Source organism: Mytilus edulis, chromosome 3, assembly GCF_963676685.1.
Source record: "Mytilus edulis chromosome 3, xbMytEdul2.2, whole genome shotgun sequence".
Taxonomy (NCBI): Eukaryota; Metazoa; Mollusca; class Bivalvia; order Mytilida; family Mytilidae; genus Mytilus; species Mytilus edulis.
The window spans coordinates 55927208-55949289 of record NC_092346.1 but is presented as its reverse complement, the minus strand read 5'-3'; the positions used below and the strand labels follow the sequence as shown (position 1 = coordinate 55949289).

The following is a 22082-nucleotide window of genomic DNA, read 5'->3' as shown; positions in this document are numbered from 1 at the left end:
TCTGACGAAAGATTTTGACCACTTTTTAAACACTTAAGTGTCTATTTCATATGATGCAATTAATTAATTTGAAAGATTTTAACTTATTTAGTCATTAAAAACGATCCGATTCAGGCTCAAATATGAGAAATCTACCAAATATGCGAAAAAATGTCACTTTTCAGATGGTTTTTGTCAAAAACGAAAGTGGCCGCATCCGTGTTCATCCTCAATCTTTATATATGTTATGTATTATCATCAAATACAACTTCCATTTCAATATTTTGGATGAACACGAATGCGGCCACTTTCGTTTTACACGGAAACCGTCTAAAATTTAACTAAAATGCTGGAATTGTGAAGATTTCAGTAATTTAGCATGAATTAATGGTGCTAGATCTCAATATATGTGCATTGTATTGTCAAAAAGAGCCCATATTTATGTAACAGAACCTTTCTACTATCCAATAAATGACTAAAAGTTTACATTTTAACAATTTTGTAAAACTGCTATATTTTGGGGCCAAAAAGGGGTCTTACTGGACCTACTCCTTTACACCAAGTGTTAGTGGGAAAATTGTCATTAAAGGCCAATAACTCCTATAGTTGTCCGAGTCATTTTTTTTTTATAGAACTGTTATTTTGCCGGCACTGGCACTACAGTGATTTTTTTATTTTGTTAAGAGTGAAATTTAATATTTAAGTTTGAAAAGTACTAGAATAAGAAGAATAAGGGCCTCTAATTGACAGATTGACATAACTATTAAAATAGGCACCGTCATCATAAAACGGAATCAAATAATCACTGATATACCGGTAGTTACATAAGAAAACGCGACTAACAATATTTAAGATAAATTCAACCGTTTTCAAAACATCTATCAGTTTTTATACGCCCGGGACGGGACGTATTATGGTATACCGTTGTCCGTCCGTCCGTTCGTCCGTCCGTCCGTCCGTCTGTCCGTCCGTCGTCCACACTTCGGACAATAACTCAAAAACACCTTCACCAATTTCCATGAAACTTAAGTGAATTGTTTATATCTATTGACGTAAGCTCCCTTTCGTTTTGTTTTACTTTCAGATTTTAAGTTTTGGATTTATGGGGCTTTATTCATAAAAAAAGGGGGAATTTTCAACACTTCGGACAATAACTCAAAAAGGCTTTCACCAATGTCCATGAAACTTTGGTGAATTGTTTATATCTATTGATGTAAGCTCCCTTTTGTTTTTTTTTAATTTCAGATTTTAAGTTTTGGATTTATGGGGCTTTATTCATAAAAAAGGGGGGATTTTCAACACTTCGGACAATAACTCAAAAAGGCTTTCACCAATGTACATGAAACTTTGGTGAATTGTTTATATCTATTGATGTAAGCTCCCTTTCGTTTTTTTTAAATTTCAGATTTTAAGTTTTGGATTTATGGGGCTTTATTCATAAATAAAGGGGGATGTTTAACACTACGGACAATAACTCAAAAAGGCTTTCACCAATGTCCATGAAACTTTGGTGAATTGTTTATATCTATTGATGTAAGCTCCCTTTCGTTTTTTTTTAATTTCAGATTTTAGGTTTTGGATTTATGGGGCTTTATTCATAAATAAAGGGGGATTTTTAACACTTCGGACAATTATTCAAAAAGGCTTTCACCAATGTCCATGAAACTTTGGTGAATTGTTTATATCTATTGATGTAAGCTCCCTTTCAATTTTTATAAATTTCAGATTTTAAGTTTTGGATTTATGGGGCTTTATTCATAAAAAAAAGGGGTGATTTTTAACACTTTGGACAATAACTCAAAAAGGCTTTCACCAATGTCCACGAAACTTTAGTGAATTGTTTATATCTATTAATGTAAGCTCCCTTTCAATTTTTATAAATTTCAGATTTTACATTTCCGTGTTATGAATTTTTATGCTGAAAAAAGGGGGATTTTTCCAATTTTGGGACAATAACTAACACTTTCACAAAATTTTATATATGGATGAAAAATTAAGAAAACAAACTCAGTTAAATTTGAGGTAGCCTTAATAGTACCAATTTTTTTGTGCATTTTTATTTATTATTTTTTTTTGGGGGGGGGGGGGGGGTATTTGACAGGGCTCACACTATTTCTAGTTGATCATATAAATTCATTTAAAGCATAAAAGACAAGTTAAAAGAGCAACGGGCGTATCATGCGCCTAAGCGCAGCCCTTTATTTTACTCGGTATCGATCTTAATTCTTATTAAAAATAAAAGTTAAAAATCTTATTGCATCAAGAGTTTGATAAACATTATATAATATGACAAAATCAATCACATTCACGGCTTCAAAAATCTACAATTTTTAAATTAAATTTGCTTTTGAAATAATAGTCAGTTCTTTAAATTGTATGTCAGTTGTAAACAAAATCATAGGTGCTCGAGGACAGTACCCTTGCTGGTCCCCCATAGTCCCTCCCCCTTTATTATTAGAAATCCCCGATTTCTTATAAACATCATTTATTTGTACCATGTGTATACTAATATACTCTATAAAACATCAATGTGCCACTCGAGTATGAAGCGCTATTTTTATTCTAAATATACATGATTACTATCAGGCAATGTGCCACTCGACTATAGAGCGAAGATATTCCGTCTAAATTTATTTTCAAAATAAACAGACAAAACTTGCATTCAACCTCTTTGTTCTAGTTTACAAGACAAAACTTGTCATTTTACCTTTTAGAGTAACAAATTTCTGACTTGGGACACAGGCACATATAGAATGTGGCAGGGTTAAACTAGTTTGCTGGCCCCAAACCCTCCACACAACATAGGACAGTGGTGTAACACTGTCAGTACGTACAACATTATAACACACTTTAAAAATCAGGACTTAACTTATTAGATGGATACAAAGCAACAACAAAATCTAACAAAAAACAAACCTGAGTTAACAACGTTTACATCAAAATTCTAGGAAAGCCACACTAGTAAGGACATAATTGAATATCACAGGAAAAAGAGCCAGTTTGGAGAAATGTGGAAAACGAAAATTTTAACATCCCATTTGATATTCGATATTTAGCAAATTTCGCAGGCAGAGATTTCAGTGCATGATCATCAAGAGGTTTTTTTCAGAAATTTGGAGAAAGCATGGTTTCATTTCTCTACGTCAGCTAGGAATATATTAAGATACCTGTTATTATTATTTTAAGCGGTAGGCCTATATGATAGTTACATGGAATAGTTCAACCATTCTTTTGCAAAATTTAATGTCTTGTGACTGTTCTCCACAGTGGCGGATGCAGGAATTTTCGAAAGGGGGGGTGCTAGCCCAGGGCAAAGGGGGGGTGCAAACATATGTCCCGATTCAAATGCATTGATCGGCCAAAATAAAGGGGGGGTGCGGACCCCCGGAACCCCCCCTCTGGATCCGCCACTGCTCCAGAATCTCCAACATCTCTAAAAAAATTATTTCGAAGTATAAGGTCATCATTAAGTTTAATTTTTGATCATTATCTTTTAAAAAGAGTCAAACTAATTTACAAGATTTTGCCGGGGTCAGTAAAATACTACAGAATTACCACTGTACTGTATTTTTTCCAAATTGTATTGACCAAGTATCTAGAATAAGAATAAAACATTTGTGTGCGTCCAAAACTCTGGGTTTATAGTGACGATCTTGCAAAGGGGGGTTACACTAATGTCCTGACAAAGTCCTGACAGAAATGTAAATGCCTAATACTTTTTTGTTATTGGGAGGATTTACTTGAAATTTGAAATCAAGCAAGATGAGAACTTATATTTAATAAATAAAATTAAAAAAATAAAAAAAAAAATAATTTAAGACTTAGAAAACTTGACCTGACCAACTTGACCTCGAAAATACTATTGTCCTGACAATGTCCTGACAGAAATGTAAATGCCTAATACTTTTTTGTTATTGGAAGGATTTACTTGAAATTTGGAATCAAGCAAGATGAGAACTTATATTTAATAAATAAAATTAAACAAAATAAAAAAAATAATTTAAGACTTAAAAAACTTGACCTGACCAACTTGACCTCGAAAATACTATTGTCCTGACAATGTCCTGACAGAAATGTAAATGCCTAATACTTTTTTGTTATTGGAAGGATTTACTTGAAATTTGGAATCAAGCAAGATGAGAACTTATATTTAATAAATAAAATTAAAAAAAATAAAAAAAATAATTTAAGACTTAAAAAACTTGACCTGACCAACTTGACCTCGAAAATACTATTGTCCTGACAATGTCCTGACAGAAATGTAAATGCCTAATACTTTTTTGTTATTGGAAGGATTTACTTGAAATTTGAAATCAAGCAAGATGAGAACTTATATTTAATAAATAAAATAAAAAAAAATAAAAAAAATAATTTAAGACTTAAAAAACTTGACCTGACCAACTTGACCTCGAAAATACTATTGTCCTGACAATGTCCTGACAGAAATGTAAATGCCTAATACTTTTTTGTTATTGGAAGGATTTACTTGAAATTTGAAATCAAGCAAGATGAGAACTTATATTTAAAAAAAAATAAAAAAAATAAAAAATAAATAATTTAAGACTTAGAAAACTTGACCTGACCAACTTGACCTCGAAAATACTATAGTCCAGACCGATATGAAACGGCTAAAACATAATTTATTATTGACAGGATAGACTTCAAATTCGATACCAAGGAAGATTAAATCATTTATTACAAAAATATAAGAAGAAAAAAAAGAAAAAAAATATTTTAAGAGTTAGAAAACTTGACCTGACCAACCACGTCCAACCGTGACAAATGTCATGACCGATATAAAACTGGTAATTTAATTCTCAAATTCGGTCGGATTGACTTAAAATTTGACACAAGACAAGAGAGTAACATTGAGTAAATACTCATTTGAAAAAAAATAGGGGGGAAATACTTTAAGGGTAAAAAAAAACTTGACCTGACGAACATCGACTTTGTTGTGAATAAATGACCGATATAAAAGTGCTAATACTTGCAACATTGTTGGTATGATTGAGTTCTTAATTGAAACCAAGTCAAATTGTAACGTTTTTATTTTTATACTTGCTGCAATAAATTGGAAACAAAATGTTTCAAAGGAAATAAATACTTGACTTAACCCCTTAAACTTAATACACAAACAACAACATTTTTAGTTCTTACCTTATATTGTAATTGAATTTATATATTTCCTATCCATAAAATACAACATCCAAAGCAAATAAATTTTGTTAAATGAAAAGATAGGGGAAATATGAGTTGCTGAGTGGCTGTGAGTATTGTTTACCCCTTTGTAACACAAATCTACTTAATTTGATTAATAATTCAGATTGACTAATGAAACTAATTATTGAATTATTAACCTCAATTAAAAACTATAAAAATGTATAGTGATTAGCTACCTACCTACTGATTTTAATAACTAAGTTAATTGAAAGTTTTCTTTTTCTTCTTGGTGCAATAACTAATCTAAAAAATGTATTAAAATAAAGGCAAAGGAAGGTGACAAGAATCAATAAAATTAAAACACACCTACATTAATTACTATAATCATAATTTGGAATGTTTTCTTTACAATCAATAAATTTTGTTTTATCTAGTTATTGAGTGATTATACATGTCATATAAAAGCAGGAAATGGGCTTCGTTTTGTTTGAAAAGGATGTGTATACAAGCATATACATTAATATTATATTGGAATCACAAAGAAATACAATAAATTAACACACAATTTTCTCTTACTGAAAAATGATTCAATCAAATTAAGTTCCAACAGAACAATTAAGTCACAAATACCTACCTATACAATAAAATAAACAATACACAATAATAATTTCAATAAAATACACAATACCTTTAACAAGTACAATACAAAGAATAATTATATTACAATACATAATACAACACAATATACAATACAACACAATATACAATACAACACAATACACTATACAACACAATACACTATACAACACAATATACAATACAACACAATATACAATACAACACAATACACTATATAACACAATACACTATACAACACAATACACTATACAACACAATACACTATACAACACAATACACTATACAACACAATACACTATACAACACAATACACTATACAACACAATACACTATACAACACAAACTTAAATACAGAATACACAATATAAATTTGAATTACAATACAATACACATGGTGTATCTTGACTGATGAATGTCCGAAATTTTCTGTCCAACACTGTTTATCTTCATCGAAAAGAGGCGCTAAACCTGTTGGTTGTAATCAAGATATAAGTGGGAATTGTTTCGCTATTATATTCATGCTCACATTTATAATTTCGGAACATAGCCATGAATTATTTTCCAACATAAGTTTGTGTTCTGAATTTAAACTGGCTACCCAAGGTGTATGGTTTGAACTCTTAGCGTTTGTTGCTAATTTTCGCTTTTTCATCGGAAGTCGGCAGGTACCCTTCGGTGACACAGACGGCGATATTAGCTGTATTTCATCCTCATCCTCTAAAAATCGCAATTTCTTTCCCTTTTTAGGTGTTTCACAAGTGTTCGTATCCTGTTCCTTACATTTCAATTTAACTTTTTTCTTCGATTTAGGTGTTTCCGTTGTGGACGATTGTTTTCCTGGTGTTTCTGGCATATCTATATTTTCCACTATTTCCGAATTTTGCGCTGGTATAACTTCGGTGTTATAATCAGTCTTAATGATAGCACAAGTTCAAGTTCATAATTTAATTAATTGGATTAACAAATAGGTTATTAATCTAATCATCACAAGCCCCTAATCAGATTAACTAATACAGCAATAAGAGAATGTTAACATGAATAAACAATACTCACATTCAGCAACTGGGACTGGGCCTAACACTTTTCTTTCCTTCATTTCAACTGTATCTCTCGTGTTCAATGTCGTTTTTAATATTATTGTGATCGGATATTTTAATTTCACTAATTTAAGGTAAGAGGTTAACAAGTTAGAAAATTTATCAAGTCCTACAGTGGTCAGGTCAATATTATTTACCCTTGCAATAATTGTTCACTTTTTTTCTTTTAGTCATTTAAAAATTTAATAAGATAATGATAGTTTTCAAACTTAAAGACATTTATTTAAGTAATTAACATTATGATAGTCATTCTATTTTTTAAAGATACATGCCTTTTTTCGGTGAATAGCCTATGTTGGTCAGGTCAAGTTTTTTGGTCTTTTCAACATTTTTTTTCTTTTTATTTCTTTTAATTTCTTTGTTAAATGTTGCAAACTTCTTTACTACTCAATTTGAATTCATTCATTACAATAACAAAATAGATAGAATCATTTTTATATCGATCCGGACATGAGTCGCGGCAAATGTGTAGTTGGTCAGGTCAAGTTTTCTAACTCTTAAAATTATTTTTTAAATTTTTTTTTCTTATAATTTTGTAATAAATGTTTTAATCTTCCTTGGTATCGAATTTGAAGTCTATCCTGTCAATAATAAATTATTTTTTAGCCGTTTCATATCGGTCAGGACAATAGTATTTTCGAGGTCAAGTTGGTCAGGTCAAGTTTTCTAAGTCTTAAATTATTTTTTTTTCATTTTTTTTATTTTATTTAATATGTGGCAGGCATTACCTGTAAATGGGGACGAAGTCTGTATGAATTATTTTTTTGTAACTTAAATATTTGTTAAAAAAAAAAGTAACGTTTCCGATTTTGGTTCTGTTGTTAGGGATTTTAGTTGTGACGTTATTTAAATTATGACGTCATATGCAATGTAAACAAAGAAACGCGATCATCAGGTAACGCTTTTTCATATCAAGGAATTATTAAAAATGAAATTGGTATTGCGCGTTCCTTTCTATTTTATACTAGACTGATAAACTATATATTTTACTCAAAGTTTCATACAAACGAGACCGGAAAAAGAAAGTACATTGTACATTTCTGCGCATGTCCGGGATTTCAAAACATGACATAGAAAAAATTGAACGATTTTGAGTTCATTAGTACAATGAAAAATTCGGGAAATTTTCCCAAATTTTTTTTTTTATTGAATTTTCTACTGTTATTGGGGACTTCGTCCCCATATTAATATAAGTTCTCATCTTGCTTGATTTCAAATTTCAAGTAAATCCTTCCAATAACAAAAAAGTATTAGGCATTTACATTTCCGTCAGGACTTTGTCAGGACATTGTCAGGACATTAGTGTAACCCTGCAAAGGGACGAGTTTGAGCCAAGTAAAATACGGAAATGGTCGAATGATTATATTCCTTATAACCTTAAAAATCATGAGAATAAAATTATATTTATTAATCAAATGGATCACATCCTCTTTAATATTGATAAAAATAAAAATAAATTTCTATTAAAGAATAACATAATTCCCAGAATGACTGCATTTAGAAAAACTTGCTCTAAGTTTGCCCTGTCGCTTAAGGCATTATTGATTTGTTTACAAATGGAGATTCGGTCGTACTTTTGAATCACAGATTTTTAGAAAATTTACACAGAAACACAGTTAACTAGTTTTAGTATATGAATTAACGGTAATTAACTATTTTTATAAAAAGTATTGCATTTTATCTTAGGAAACTAAAGTTGAAAAGGAAACTAAAGCGGTTGTCCAATAATTCTATAGTCTTAGAACAAGCTCGTGCATGTTTTCCTTGCAAATGAACGTATTGGTATGTTATTGATCTGAATATTTTTATAAGGTTTGAACAGTCATAACTATTGAAATGATAATGTTTATTTCTGGTATTGCAAAGATAAGATTACTGGTTTGTTATAAACTTATATGATACTAAATTGACAATTTTTCTGAAAAAATAAAATTGGTCGGTTTATCTTGATTGCATACCATGTCTCAACCTTGAACATTAATAGATTGTATGTGTGTGTCAAGATTAATAACTTGCATTCAATTCTCCATCCAAGTCACAATGTTAAAAAAGAGTAAATAACTATAGGTCAAAGTACGGCCTTCAACATGGAGCAACACCTATGAACCACACCACTAAATGGCAACCATTGAACAATAGGTTCATACAAATGTAGCAGGATTAATTGTTTAAACAGATGCAAACCCTCACCATAACCTGAAATAGTAGTGAACCACTACAACACAAGATGACTGGTTATACAATGTATGATTGCATTTCGTGTGCCAGAAAAAAACTATAGCTGTACATTGGTGACTGATGTCACATGCTCAACAATGATGTCATTTAATGTATGGTGTGATATGTACATGTATACCCGAATGATGTCAGTGTTCCAGCTAGGTCGTTTTCAGAGGGCGCGGCGCCCACCCTTTTTTCAGTTGCGCTCTGTGCCCTTTTTAAAGATTTCTAAGCGCCCTGTGCCTTTTTCGTTGCGCCCTGCCCTTTTTGAGATCGACGATGTTTGATTTTGTTCATTTTGTCGTATGATCCGCCATTACAGATTAGTATGAAATTCAAAACAGTGTAGCTGTGGCCATTGATTGACACATTAAAATCATTCATTGACTGGAACAATTTAGGTGAACGTTTGTATGTAACGACCAATGCTCACTATGTACTTTTTAAAGACACTTAAACTATGGGGTCACCAAAGGTTCTCAACACCTAAATAAAGTAATTCGAAAAATTAATCAGAAATAACACGATATTTTGATTTATATCAATTATATAAATCAAAACACAAAGGTTATTCCTGATTAATCTTACGAATTATTTTATAATTAAAGGCGTTAAGAAACCCTTGTTGACCCCACAGTTTAAATGTCTATCGTAGGTACGTCATGAACAGTGGTTGTTACAGACAACGTTCACGTAAATTGTCCCAGCCAATAGATGATTTTGATGGGTCAATCAATGGCCACAGCTACACTGTTTTGAATTTCATACTAATGCGTCCTTGTCAACATTAAAAAGTTAAAAATAGATTTACCTGTGTGTCGATAACAGCTGATCAGTGTATACGTAATATGTATGTAATACTAGAATCTATTAATTAACAGTGATTTTAACTCATTAAATAAAAACTATATAACATTCTGAGTTTGTTTTTCTTGTCTTATTTACAATCTCAATGCCTAAGCGTGAACGACGATTGAAAGAGGAAAGTAAACAAATTAAAGTGACGAACAGAAGTTTAGTCGACTTTTTTAGCACTACGTGAGTTTGTTATATTTTTAATTTTTAATAGTAACTTTTTCCATTTGATTGAAATTGATTCCACTGAAATATAATTATTTTAAAAACTCTTGTGTAAAGACGATACTTGAAAAAAATAACTGGATATCTGTTTTTTTTTAATTTTAAATTACTTCTTGGAAAAGACGATAACAGGAAAATATACTTTATAAAAGATATTTTTTTCAGAAATAGTAATGGAAGTAGTGAAAATGAAAGTCCCTTTTGGACACCTCAATGTTAGATGAAGTACCAGAAACATATGCCCTATCTGAAATATTGGAGCTGTCAACACATTTTGAAATAGATGATGACATTCTAACAAATGAATGGACATCATTTTGTGAACTTATAGGGGAAAAAAGCAGTCAAGATAGAACAATCATGGCTTGTATCAAGTTTTTATTAAACAGTAAATTAGGGTTAACTACACTCTACCCTAACATGATTAAGCTACTCAGCACAGCTGCTGTGTTGCCTTTGAGCACAGCAGAGGTAGAGAGAGTATTCTCTCAAGTTAAACTGGTTAAGTGTGACCACAGGAATAGGATGAAGCAGGATACATTACAAAACATTTTGCATGTGAAACTTAATTGTGACAAGCAATGTTTTGATAAATTGTGTGACAAGGTGTTTGACAATTTCTTCAGTGCTAAAGATAGAAAGATAAAGTTCTATCTAGGTTAATGTCATTGTGTTTGTGATTGTATATATATGTTACCTATAATCAAAGGAATAAAACAATGTGGTCCGAGTACACAGTTATTTCGTAGTGCATTTCTTTTAGACAATAAATGAAAATTAAAAAAAACCCACCTGCGCTTTCTCAATAATATTTTTACAGTGTGTTGTACTACTTTTGGGACAAATTATATCAAAATTATAGAAAACTTCATCAGCTCTAACTCAAAATATGGACAATCTTATGTTAAGGGGGTCTTGAAATCTTTTGACAGCTTCCGAAGTGCTAATTTTTGACCTTTTTCAGCTGGACCTAATCACTACTTTACATTAATATTTATGACCCAACTTTTTTTACAGTGTCATTTCACCCCCCAACTTGCTATATGAGGCATAAAACATGGAGAAATAAATTTGGAAGGGGTATAACAAAAATTGGCAAGTAACACACTGTCCACACTAAGGACTATATTCGTGGACAACGAAAATCAAAGGACGATAACTGTGTACTCGGACCTAATAGGATAGAAAAAGTTGACCAATCTTAATAAAACTTGGTTTGACTAAAGCTTAATATATTACAAGACTGCTTACAAAGTTTCATAGCAATAGGCTATATATTATAGACAATATGATTAATTCTATATTCAACTTTGCGTGTTAAATTTAGACGTTAAAATTGAGAAATTTCAACTATCAACATTTGGGGCTTATAAAATTTAAATATTGCAAAAAAATACTTTTAAAATGCCTTAATATATAATATATCATGTATTTAAAGCAATAGAGTACTCATTTGTTATATCAGACTTAGCATAATTTTTCAAAAGTCAAATTTATATGAGCCTGTGCCTAAAAATGGAGGTTTTCCAATGAAGCGGGCCTTACATGAAGATGTAATATTTTCCAGCAATTTTAAGTTTGTGAAGCTTTTTGATTATAAATAATCCTTACATATGTACTTAATGTACTTTAAATGGAAAGAAAACTTACAAATAACATATCATATTAGTTTAAAAGGGTCTTTGGCCAAGTAAGACTAAAATTAATTTAGGGTCAATTTAGGCCGTAGCACATATTTACATTTAAAAATGCATATTGAAGTTATAGGAAATAAAAATTTGTGTCTTTTCTATCATTTCTATACTCAGGTGACATGATACAATAAATCTGAGCACAAAAAGGCTCTTACATTCAACTTTTTTAGTAGACAGTATGGTCTGATACAAAGATTTTTCACTTTTTAGTGAAAAACTTGCATGCAATTTTAGTCTCAACAGGCTTATATTTGAACCACATGCTATCCTACAGAGGTAAAGAAAGATATTATGTGAAATGAAACAGGTACAAAAGACATTGTTAAGTGCTTTTTATACAAATTTATTGAGGTATTTATTATGGACTTCAACTTTTATGTGCCATGCTCCTCACATTTAACTTGATCCAAACAGGGCGTTATACGAGGGTCATTTATACAACACATTTTGCTCATATTTTCTGAGATAATCTTCTTTTCTGTAGATTCAGAGTTCACAAATGAGTAATAAAACTGGATTAAAGCATAGAAACACAAAAATTGACACATGAAAACATGTCAGATAGAAAGTCAGAATGCCACTTATGCATCAAAATTGAAAAAGCTATGAAATGCTTATTTTGACCATATAATGCCAAAATTGGTCATTTTTGCAGAAATTCTATCAAATAAAAGTTTAAATCCTTTAGTTTTATGCTATTTGACAAATTGGCACCATCAAATCATTCAGGGAAGTTGCCAAAGTACAGATTCTATATTTCCTGATTTCACCTCTTAGGTCCGAGTACACAGTTATTTCGTAGTGCATTTCTTTTAGACAATAAATGAAAATTAAAAAAAACCCACCTGCGCTTTCTCAATAATATTTTTACAGTGTGTTGTACTACTTTTGGGACAAATTATATCAAAATTATAGAAAACTTCATCAGCTCTAACTCAAAATATGGACAATCTTATGTTAAGGGGGTCTTGAAATCTTTTGACAGCTTCCGAAGTGCTAATTTTTGACCTTTTTCAGCTGGACCTAATCACTACTTTACATTAATATTTATGACCCAACTTTTTTTACAGTGTCATTTCACCCCCCAACTTGCTATATGAGGCATAAAACATGGAGAAATAAATTTGGAAGGGGTATAACAAAAATTGGCAAGTAACACACTGTCCACACTAAGGACTATATTCGTGGACAACGAAAATCAAAGGACGATAACTGTGTACTCGGACCATGTTTGGTTTACATCTTTATTAAAACATGCCTTTTTCAAATGATCTTTCACGCGTTAAATGTGCCCTTTTCAGAATTGACACCCTGCCCTTTTGAAATCCTAGCTGGAACACTGGATGTTATATTCATATTGGCAGATTGGGGACCAACTGTTTAATCTTTAATTTTATTAGACTGCTGAGAAACATGTAATGCCAGGATGAAAATCTTGCTTATATATACTAATACATAGACAAAGCACAGCCGTTGTGGACACATGTGTCCATCTGGCAGCAATAGGTATAAAATGTCAAATCTTGAATTTTATTCCGAAGGGTGCTGAATTTCAAAGTGTCCGCCTTGGCTTGAATTTTGAAAAAGTGTTGTCTATGCATGTTCTATGTGGTCATTGAAGAAATTCTGTTGGTAGTTACAAAATGTAGGCTAGATGTTGTATGTCTTATTTTATGCAAGCGGAGAGTTTAAATCAAGGATTAGTTACACTTTTTTGTTAAAATTAACTGTAGCTTTGAAATGAATAGATGGATTTACATTGAATAAAATTTATCATACACTGTCACAATAGTTGCTTTTAAGCATAATTTTTTTGATCCCCCAGCTGTCTGCCTGTTAATGAAATTTTGAGCATTTTTTCTTATATATAAGTTACAAATGTACACATGGTACATTGTACAAGTACATGATAAAAATTAAATTTGACCATTTTTCAGTGTTTATTACAAAGATGGATGAGGAAGAGGATGTAAATTTTACTGATGATGAGATAAGGGATGAACTATCAAAGTTAGGTTATGGAAATGTCCCACATCAAAGATTTGAAGAATTCAAAACAGGTTAGTATTAAAAACCTTGAACATGAACAGATACATGAATATAATACTGCATATTTCTATCGTAATCTTGTTTTTTAAATTACAGTCATAGTGGTATCAAACACCTTGACTAAAATTAATTTAGCTCGTTTAATTTTCATAAAATTTTTGACAAAATATTTACTTAATCATGTTAATAGACCATTTGACAAAAAGAAAAAAAAAATCTTGAACCACTCACTTTGTTGGAAAAAATTTATTGGATATATAGCAGTTTGACAAACACTAATTTTGATCATTGAGAAGCATATTATTTAATTAGCAATACAATGTGTTTAAAATGTTGAGGTGATTTTTACAGAGTTATCTCCCTGTAGCATTGTGTAATGTTATGTACCACCTTAAGATTTGTTGATCACATTATTTTATCTTGAACATAATTCAGAATAGATAGTAAGAAAGATTTAAATTTTTTACAGACTTGAGATCCCTTATAAAACATGAACGGAGTAAATTGTCTTCTCAGAATACAAGTATGTCTTCATATATAGCTGATACAACTGGGTCTGTTGCAGGTATGTACATTGTAGCTTTGACTTGCATTGACCATTCTCTTAGTTGTTTATAAAAAAACTAAGCATTAATTTAAAGGGTTATATATCTATATAAATGGACCTTCAGTATTTTTTTTATGATGTTGCATTGCTGATTAATCAAAAATTAATCACACAACATGGTCTATATCTTCATTTATTCATACAAATGCATTTGCCATTTTTGTAAAAATAATTTTTGATCAAAAGTAATTCTATAATGATACATGTATTAAAAACCTTGGTACATTGTATTTTGAAAACAGTGTTTAAAGTTTTTTTGTGATTATGAAGCCATTGAGCTAGTTATGAAATTGATATTAGGCTTAAATTAAAATATTGTTTGTTTGCAGTTTACCGACCGACCCTTGAAAATCCTCCCGACTGTGAAAATTTTATTGCCTTAAATTTGAAGAATTTTTTTTTAATACTTCTATTGACGCGATCCGGACTTTGGGTCCTTTCCGGAAATGATTTAAAGTCTGGGTCAATTACGCATTTCAAGTTCGGTTTTTCTTAGCTTCCCGTCAAGCGTTCATGTGACCATTTAATGATAAAGCACATGGAAATTGTTTACAGGTATCCATGAAGTCACGGAGGAGTACTTTACGCTGTCGTCTCATGTCAATTTTAAGACAAATAACAAACAAAAAAGTTTATTAGTAAACTGTTTATACAGATTCAGGCACATGTAATGATGTGTGATGATATCATTGACGATGATGCAGCGGATATTCATAACTGACACGATAACCATTCTGTCTCAAACAAATCGGGTACAGAATCTGTGGAGCCTGACTTTATTGAACCAATTTCAGTTGTTAAATAATTCGACAGCAGCTTGAAGTATGGCATATTTTCTACAAATCGTTGTGAAGACGACAAAGATAAAACCACTCCTCCGTGACTTAAATCTTCATGGATATCTGTAAACACACCTGTACGGAGGAAGGCCTCATTTGAAATGTTAATGGATATAGATCATGCCAAATCAATAAGAAGCAACCCTAACTACACAAAGATGTAGAGAAAATGAATGGTTAGCTTGAAAAATAAATATACTCTCTCTTTATTAAATCTATCTTCGATTGCAATGAGTATGCTCCTTTAGGATAAGGGGGGCTGCCCCACTCATTGCAATTATTCTCTTTCTTACAATATTAAGTATACCCAAACTGTGTGGCCTGTGTGAACTCAATTAAAACATCTCCTTAGGAGCTATTCTGCCAATTTTTTTATGCATTAAAAACATTTCAGTACAGACCATTTACTTTTAATGGGGTGCTATGGATTTCACCCCAAACTTTAGATTTCTTTGGTTTTCATTAAAGCATGGCAAAAATATAACCTTATCACATATAATTAAATATTGTTAGAAATATGAAAACAGTTGAATGTCTTAAAACTTTTTTTTCAAGTTGCCTTTTTTTCAATTGAGGAAGATTCAATGGTTATTTTTTTTTTATTAAAAATACACTCTTTAATACATTGTCTTATAAATCTTTAATATCTACATTTTTCTAATAAAAATACTCTACTCATGAAAACATTCTAGTCAAGAAGCATATGTCTGAATATATTTCTTTAAAACAGTTCTAGTCATAATGACATTCCTTGTTCCAGTATTTAATAATTATACCATATGTTATGTCATAAATTGGATAATGACACTATGTTAAAGTTTCAGTTTTGGTTAAAAAGTTTTTTATCTGAAAATGCCTGTTCATTTGATGTTGATTTTCAGCATGTCCAGTGCTTGTTGTTTTAAAATGTTTTTTTTCTTCACAAGAAACTTGGTTTAGTGTAACTGCTTGTTTAAACTGTATTTCGGCTGATAAAATAAAATACTTTTCCTACCTACCGACCCTTCAGTCTGAAGGTACAGTCGGAAAACTGCAAACAAACATATTTTTAAGGTTGGCCTTATACATGTTATAGATAGTTAATCAGGATGATTTAAAGATATGAAAATATTTTAATGATGTTATATGTATCTCAAAAAGAGGCAGTCCCTATTAATATGTATAATTAAAGCAACTTATGTTGCATTATGGTAAATTAGTCCTTTAAAACTGTCAAGTTAATTCATGTTCTGATTCATTTAAAAAAAAACAAGTCACTTTTTCTACTTCTATATGTGTAATATGAAATAGTTGTTTTTGTTTGGTTTTTATACAACTTAAAAAAAAAGGAATGTTGCAAAAATTATTAAGATATAAAGTGACCTTGGTGACAAATGCTTTTTTTAATGAACAGGTATTCCATCCAGAAGAAGACATCCATTAGAAGAAACTCAAGTCTCACATGATGCACCTGGTTTCTTGGAATACAGGGTAAGAAATATGGCTTTGACAATTAATTTTTAGATCCATTTCGGTCATAAAGCTACATAACAGTTATGCGTACCCAGTACACATGTTTATCTTACCTCCTATACTTTTCTACGAATATGATTGGTTAAAAGCGTCCGCGTGCAAACAGTGTATATTTGATATTAGGTTAGTAGGGAGGCGGGGCTTATTTCATACAGGGTTAGTAGTGGAGTTACGTCCCTTTATATTCCATATTAGGTAAGAAGGGAGGCAGGGCTTATTTCATACACAGTTCGTAATGGTGTTACGTCCCTTAATAAAACCAAAACGGTACTGAGAAAAAATCTTAAAGGTTTCAACAGCCGAAGAAATTGATACATAAAAAACTAATTATGATTAGTATCACATATTTAAATTTTTCTGCAAAGGAAAATAACAAAAATGTAGATAGCAAAATGAAAGTAAAGAACCAATGTTTTTAAAATTTCTATTACAGGGAACATCAAATATAGGGAAAGAAAACCGATATGCTGACAGTCATAGAAAGCCATACGTAACAGATCCAGCCAGAGGAAACTTTTGTTTGTATGACAGTACTACAGATACATCACAGATACAAATCAGAGATGATATCTCAGAAACAGATTCAGAAAGGAGACTAGTCAAAAGAAAAGTTCTCAGGTGATACATTTCATATGTTTAAATATTGTTTCTTTATAAAAGAGTGAATTTAATGGGAGAGAACCACTTTATAAAAAAGTTGATGTCTAAATTCATGCTAAAAATAAGAAAATGCAGGACTATTTAGAAAAATAATGTTTTCTTAGATATATAAAACATATAAAAGGTATACATTATCATATGGAAGCTGTTAATTTGGAGGATTATTTGTTAAAATGAATTTAAGAAATCATAAGTAAGATGCAAATTATACAGAAAAAAGAGACTAAAATAGTAATTGTCTTACATAATTTGATAAATATTAATGTTCATATACTTGGACCTTGGTATATAGTATAAAAAGTTCTGTAATTTATAAACAATTGCATACAAATCTATTGTCATATGTCCAAAAATAAAATTATGAGCAAGAAATAGAATAACTCACCAATTATAAATAACAATAAATATTTACATTTTGTATCTGATAACAATGGAATATTACAGCCACTAAAGCACTAAATGCATGTTATTGTGTCACCATTCATTCCATTCAATTAATGTTTATTTATGTATATTCAGGAAAAAGAAAGATGGTTCAAAGGTTATTGATGAATCTGTAACAGAAAGTGAAGCAGGTATGTAAACAGGAACAATCCAAAAGTAGCTATTCTTTTTTGATAAGTCAAGTGCATGTGTGAAATAACCTTCAATGGAATAATGTCTTACTTTCAATATTTACCTAACACCTATTTATGAAAAATCATATGTTTGTTAAATATTGTAAAAAAAATCTGGAAAGTTACTAAGACACAGAAAATCTTTTATGTTCTTTCTATGAGTCAAAATTACAATGCTTTATCTACCATAGCATCTGTAATATCTAAATAAGCAAATCATATCACATCTGCCTTTTATGTGAATAAGTCACCAAAGTTATTAAATGAATGCTTTACACAAGTGTGCAAGTTGGGCTTTAAAAGATATATTTGTTGTTTATGTATATTTCAAATATCAGAGATGTTCAGTGGCGGATCCAGAACTTTTCATAAGGGTGACCTGCTCCAGTCATGCTTCAGTGATTCCCTATATAATCAACCAAATTTTTCCCATGAAAAAGGGGGGGGGGGCTCCAGTCATGCTTCAGTGATTCCCTTTATAATCAACCACGAAAAGGGGGGGGGGGGGCTGGATCTGCCTATGATGTTGAAAGCTAGAATAGTCAATACTGCAAAAAAAATAGAAGTTTTTAAAATACATATGTTTATTGACTGTATATTATCATACTGCTGTAGGTAGTTTATCAGATATCCATGACAGATTAAAGGAACTTGGAATCAGAGATGATGAAAGAAGATGTCAATCAGCCAGAAGTGAGGTACATATTTCATTTATGGTTTGATAAGAGCTGAATAAGATTATGAACTGTGTAATGAGGGATAACTTTAATTATTCCTTTACAGTCAGTAAACTGAATTTTAAGTTTTTATTTAACATTGGTCAATCTTTAAAGCTGATGTAGGGAATTTTAGTCAGGTATGAAAGACATGAAAGAGTCAGAATTTCAATGATATAAGACATGTATAGAGAATCATCGTATAAAGTGTTGTCAAATTTGCCATATGATTTGTTTCTATAAGTTGAATTCCTTGGTATTCATATGGTCCAGTTATTGATTCTGATAATAGTTTCTGCTGGTTGATCTGTTTTAGGTGGTAAAAATGATTACTATTTAACCATCATTTTACCATATAGCTGTTGTAGTATTCATCTTAACTTGATAATTTTTTTCTGTTGTTATCTTAAGTCATCATCACTATATGATGGATATGTCATAAGTGTATCAACTTGCCATTGTTATCATGTGGATATGTTGACTTTTAAAGTGTTGAAGATATCAACATCTAAGAAAGTCTTTCTTGGACATTTATAATTTTAGCATGTTCAATTTCAAGATATAGTAAACCTTGCCCATGATACAATAGAGTGCTTATAATATAGGCACCACGATTTTGTCTAACACATAGATCAATTCATCAAGTTCTAAGAATTTTTAAGAAACAAAAAAAATGAAAACTTTCTAGGATTTGCTCAATCTAATTATAATTAAATCTCTGCACTTGCTAATTTTGTTGTATTCTTGGTCTCTATTATTTTCAAAACAAGATAATATAGATATTTTTGTACCAATTTATATAAAGTCTTAGCTTTGTTTTCTAGCCTCCTTACAGACTTGCTCCTGATGATCCTAGACCTGCATCAGTCATCCTTCGAGCACCAGATCAAACCAAACAACTGAGAAAGTCAGACCCTGTAGCAAGATACCAACAGTTCAGACAGTCATGGTCTCATCAAAGGGCTCCTGGAGAGAAGAAACATAACAATTTACGATGGAATGTTAGAGAACAGATGCTATCACAAGATCAAGTCATAGAAAAGGTAAAAAGACACATGTGTACTTTATGAACAGACTGGATTCACTAATTTAAGTGGATACCAATTTTCGTGGTTTAGAGAAAACCTTTTTTTTGTGGACACTTGATTTCATGCCATTCTATGATTACAAGCCTTTAGGCAATTTACACTTTTAAAATTAAACTTTTAAATTTGTTTTTTCTTCATATAATTATCTGAAATTTACAAAATAGGTATTCAACATATAAAAAGGAACCCACATTACATCAAATAAAATGTAAGATAGGGTTGAATCCACAATTGAAACGGATTGTGGAAGGCATATCTTGCAGTAATCGCCACGTTTTTCAATTGCTTTGAACCTTCATGAACTTTACTGCTTGTTTTGAAACTAAGACACTTTTGAAAATTTGTTATTTTTTTGTGTACAAACAGAGTTTTTTTTAAAAGAAAAGTCTGAAAAGTACTTACATTAGACCTATGGTTGTGCACATTTGGCAATGTAGTTGTACTGCCACACTGAAGAATAGGATATTTTGTCAAATTTTCTCAACAACTACACACATTTAGAAAAAGTTTCATGTGTATTTTCCATAAAATATAATCTTGATTGGTTCAATGATTACCTTTATTGTTATAAAGGTTAGGACTTTATATGAGTATTAGCACTAAATAACAAGTAACATAACCAATATTTATGTATTGAGTATTGGATCTATTCATTTTAGTATTTTTGTTGACATAACAAGTTTATCATTTTATTTTGTAGAGGTCTCAGCGAGTATTTGTTCCTAACAAGTATGTTGTACCAACAGATAAACATAGAAAATCACTACGATGGAATATCAGAACGGACTTAGCTCATGGACAAATGCCACCACATGGTTTTTATCATGAATGTTGACGTAAAACTATTTGATTATTTGGCTTCATTTCATTCGTTTTGGACCATGAAATTAAAGCCTTTCTGAAGTGCTCATCAAAATTGGAGATTCATGAACAAAACACCTGTAGATTGTGAAACGAATGGATTCAATTACATGGCTATGAAAAATGATATACTTCATGTTATTGTATATGTAAAAAACAGGGTGTATCATAAATGTTCTTCAATATTTTTACTTTATTTATCTTAGTTATAGATGAAATGTTGTCAGCTTAAAATCTTCTGAAATATACATATTGAATTAAGAAAATAGAAAGGCATTTTATTCAAGGTGTTATAGAAAGGGATGTTACACAAGAGTAAACTGATGATACAATATTTTGTATATTTATATATATGCAGATTTAATTCGGATTATGTTGCATTGATTTGCAAAATCATGCTCAATTTGTTTTCTTCAGACAGCAACCAAAATTGTATTAGAGGATTACATGGAGATTTGGGTAAAGCTTAATTAGAAAGCAACCCGATGACATAAAAACATAATTTTCAGGTACTACCTTTATGTAGCATGCTACAAAATGAAAATAAAGTTGCTTTGGTTGATTGATGCTTGTCCTTAGTTAAATGATGCATTTGTCTTAAGAAACTTAATTTATATATTTGCTTAATCAATTGTAATGTAAATAGTATTTATTTAATAGTATATTTTTATTGTAGAATGAAAAAAATGTAGAAAATATTAAAATAATAGAAATTCTGCAATTTATTATGTTTTTATTTCCAACAGTTATATTTGGTATGTAAAAATTGAGCCTATCACTGAACAATTCTGAACAGTACTGTCCTCCGAAAGTCATGTGAACCTCTTCTTAAACCATCAGTTAAATCTTCTTCCCAAAATATTCAATCAGAGTGTTATAATTTCATAGTTTCAGACCAAAAGAACTTACTTGAAAGAATATGCTTTGATCCAAGTAAATGCAAAATTATATAAAATTTTACCAATGACTACATAACATTACTCTGATTTACTATTGATTCGGAAAGTAAGGAAAAGTAAACATTAGAAAGTTAAGAAAAGAAAATATCTCTGGACATACATCATAATTTTGTATTACATGTATTTTATCACAACTTATGTTCATCTTCCTTTGCTGGGCAATTTATTTAGCATTTGTTTGATGGTCTCTTTAGATATTTTATCTAATTTATTTATTGGAATCCAATCAATACATAAGTTATTGTTTGTTGTAATTATTGGTATAGAGATCTAGAGTGTACCATGGTTCTTGCCTAATATAAATT

At 30.7% G+C, this 22082-nt stretch overlaps 1 protein-coding gene across 3 annotated transcripts; it reads left to right on the top strand.

Moving 5' to 3' along the window:
- The first annotated feature begins 8364 nt into the window (after positions 1–8364).
- Positions 8365–21539, top strand: LOC139516901 (centriolar and ciliogenesis-associated protein HYLS1-like). 3 transcript variants are annotated; one of them, XM_071307322.1, is made up of 9 exons: positions 8365–8519; positions 13807–13929; positions 14388–14483; positions 16758–16834; positions 17310–17494; positions 18056–18111; positions 18769–18851; positions 19694–19912; positions 20658–21539. In XM_071307322.1, the coding sequence occupies exons 2-9, from the start codon at positions 13821–13823 to the stop codon at positions 20790–20792; spliced, it is 960 nt and encodes a 319-aa protein (XP_071163423.1). In that variant the 5' UTR covers positions 8365–8519; positions 13807–13820; the 3' UTR covers positions 20793–21539. The 3 variants fall into 3 exon arrangements, with proteins under 3 accessions (XP_071163423.1, XP_071163424.1, XP_071163425.1); XM_071307323.1 differs by lacking the exon at positions 8365–8519 and adding an exon at positions 8626–8657; XM_071307324.1 differs by lacking the exon at positions 8365–8519 and adding an exon at positions 8632–8687.
- Positions 21540–22082: the final 543 nt, after the last annotated feature.

Coding starts and splice junctions, on each gene's coding strand:
- LOC139516901 (XM_071307322.1), top strand. CDS start 13,821: ATGGATGAGGAAGAGGATGTAAATTTTACTGATGATGAGATAAGGGAT. Junction 16,835..17,309: donor CTGGTTTCTTGGAATACAGG/GTAAGAAATATG, acceptor TTTCTATTACAG/GGAACATCAAATATAGGGAA. Junction 18,852..19,693: donor GTCAATCAGCCAGAAGTGAG/GTACATATTTCA, acceptor TTTGTTTTCTAG/CCTCCTTACAGACTTGCTCC.